General features: G+C 40.2%; 1 protein-coding gene across 3 annotated transcripts in view; it reads right to left on the bottom strand.

The window, feature by feature from the left end:
• LOC107604744 overlaps positions 1-1,859 on the bottom strand; it is a 5,052-nt gene extending 3,193 nt beyond the window's left edge. For 2 of the 3 annotated variants that reach the window (XM_016306409.2, XM_021104644.1), the window contains exons 1-3: positions 1,630-1,859; positions 812-982; positions 269-505 (exon numbers count right to left, since the gene is read on the bottom strand). In XM_016306409.2, coding sequence (XP_016161895.1) covers positions 269-505; positions 812-982; positions 1,630-1,809 — 588 coding nt within the window. In that variant the 5' untranslated portion in view covers positions 1,810-1,859. Of the gene's footprint in view, positions 1-216; positions 506-811; positions 983-1,629 lie in introns of all 3 variants that reach the window. The other variant, XM_021104645.1, reaches the window with a different exon arrangement.

The raw sequence follows: 2,042 nt of genomic DNA, 5'->3' as shown, positions 1-2,042 counted from the left end.
CCCCCCCAAAAAAAAAACCAATAAATAAATACTAAAAATAAATATACACAAGGCAGAACACATCAGTTATTATAACTAAGCATCAAGCAAGCCAACCAAAGCCCATTTTCATTTTTTTTCCATTTTTCCCAACAGCCTGTATATATTCTAAGAGTGGGTAGTTTGGAAATTTAGAATTAATTCCCAAGCGAAAAGTGATAGTGGAAAGAGATCTACATTGGATATTTAGAATTAAAACCGTTAGACGAAACCAATGCCTCTCAAGTACCAAGTTTTCAGCAGGTGCGGTGTCACATTGGAAGCATGCAGGCAGGCCAGAGAGATCTAAATTGGGAACGAGTGCTGCTGAAATCCCAAAATCATTGTGGTTCAGTTGGGCAAGAGAATCATCTTGGCGTGGCCACAGAGATGGTGACATCTGCATCTCAGAAGACCGCAGTGAAGCAAAAGATGGAGGGACATTTGCTCTTACTTGATAGGAAACACTTGTCCTCGGAGAGAAATCCTGAAAATGTGAAAGAAAAAGATAATGCCTGTAATTCTCTTAAGAGCATTTTAAAAGAATTACTGATAGCAATGTGGATTATAATTCCCAATCCATGGTTTGAACAATGAGAAACACAATTTCTCTTCCATTCAAAAGTCAAAACCACGGTTTCAGACACAATCAAGTTCAAACAAGTTTTTAAAACATGATTTTTGTGGATGACCTCAGTTTGCACACCCTAAAAACTGAGGTTAGGATGAAGCTGTGTTGAACATCCACTCATTTGAGTGTTAGTATTTAGTAAGCACGAAAGTGTTGGCTCACCTGTTCTCGGGCTATATCTTCCTTCCACTGTTCTTGGTTCTTTTGGAGGGACAATAGGAGAATGCTTTGCAAGTCTAGTGGAAGATCAGGAGGAAACAATTTCACAAGCTCATTGCTGGCAAAGTTTTGATATGCGCATTTTCGGATAAGCGAGCGAAGGCATGCCAAGACCTATCATGACCAACTCACCATCAGAACATACTACACAAACTGCAACATAATCACTCATATTTCAACAACTCATGACAACATTGAGTAGCAAAACATATCAACTTCAGAAGAAAAAACACACAATTTGAATAACACCTTTACACTACTTGAGTTGCTTCCTTTTGCTTGAGAAATAAAGAGAACCAAATAGAAGTAAGCAAAACAAAACAAACATAGTTCAGTTATTGCCTCATAAACTAGTTCCCAAACTGCAAAACAAAATGGTTCCAAGTGCCTAAGAAGCAAGTGCAAAATCAAAGAAACAGCTCAACCAGTGTCCAATACACACATCAAAATAACAAAAGAGTGGTGAATTTTTTCACCAAGAAAAAATCTTCTTTTACATATAAACCACGACCATCCATAATCAATTTCGTTATAACTAATCTGTTTTGAGCTGAGCCAACTAATTTTCTACATTCAAGGTGATTGGACCGCAAACACTCTTCGAAACCTCTTCACTTTCTTTAGGTCCCATTCGAAACAAAAACCACTGGAAACAACCCCACGGAAGCAAATAAAGAGGGAGGAAGATTAAACCTTTGAAAGAAAAAATGCATATAAATAAACAAATTGAAGAAGGAGAGAGTTGGAATTGTAAACATTACAGGGTCGAGTTGTGAGGGAGAAGAGAGGTGAAGGAGTGACCGCAATTTTGACTTATCGGCGCCACGGAGACCAGTTTTGCGGGTCTTCCAGATGCTTCGGAGAATGGTGTCCATGGTTTCATCGGAGTTGACGCAAGATAACTTGTGCAGTTCGAGATGCAGCGTGCTCTCCTCCTCCATTTTTTTTTTCTTTCTTTTGGGGTTTTGAGCTGCGATTTCTGCTTCAGTTGCTGGCTAAGAAGGTGAAAATAGGGGTGGCAACACTACCCGAACTCGCGGGTACCCACTCATCTCTATCCGCTCGGGCGAGTAATTACCCGACCCTGCACCGAGGTGGATTTTAATGGAACGGATTTTTAGGCGGGGCGGAGCGGGGTCGGGTTTAAGTTGAACCCGCCCCAGTATATGTAAAT

The sequence above is a fragment of the Arachis ipaensis genome, chromosome B06, assembly GCF_000816755.2.
Source record: "Arachis ipaensis cultivar K30076 chromosome B06, Araip1.1, whole genome shotgun sequence".
NCBI lineage: Eukaryota > Viridiplantae > Streptophyta > Magnoliopsida > Fabales > Fabaceae > Arachis > Arachis ipaensis.
This window is presented reverse-complemented; position numbering and strand designations above follow the sequence as displayed.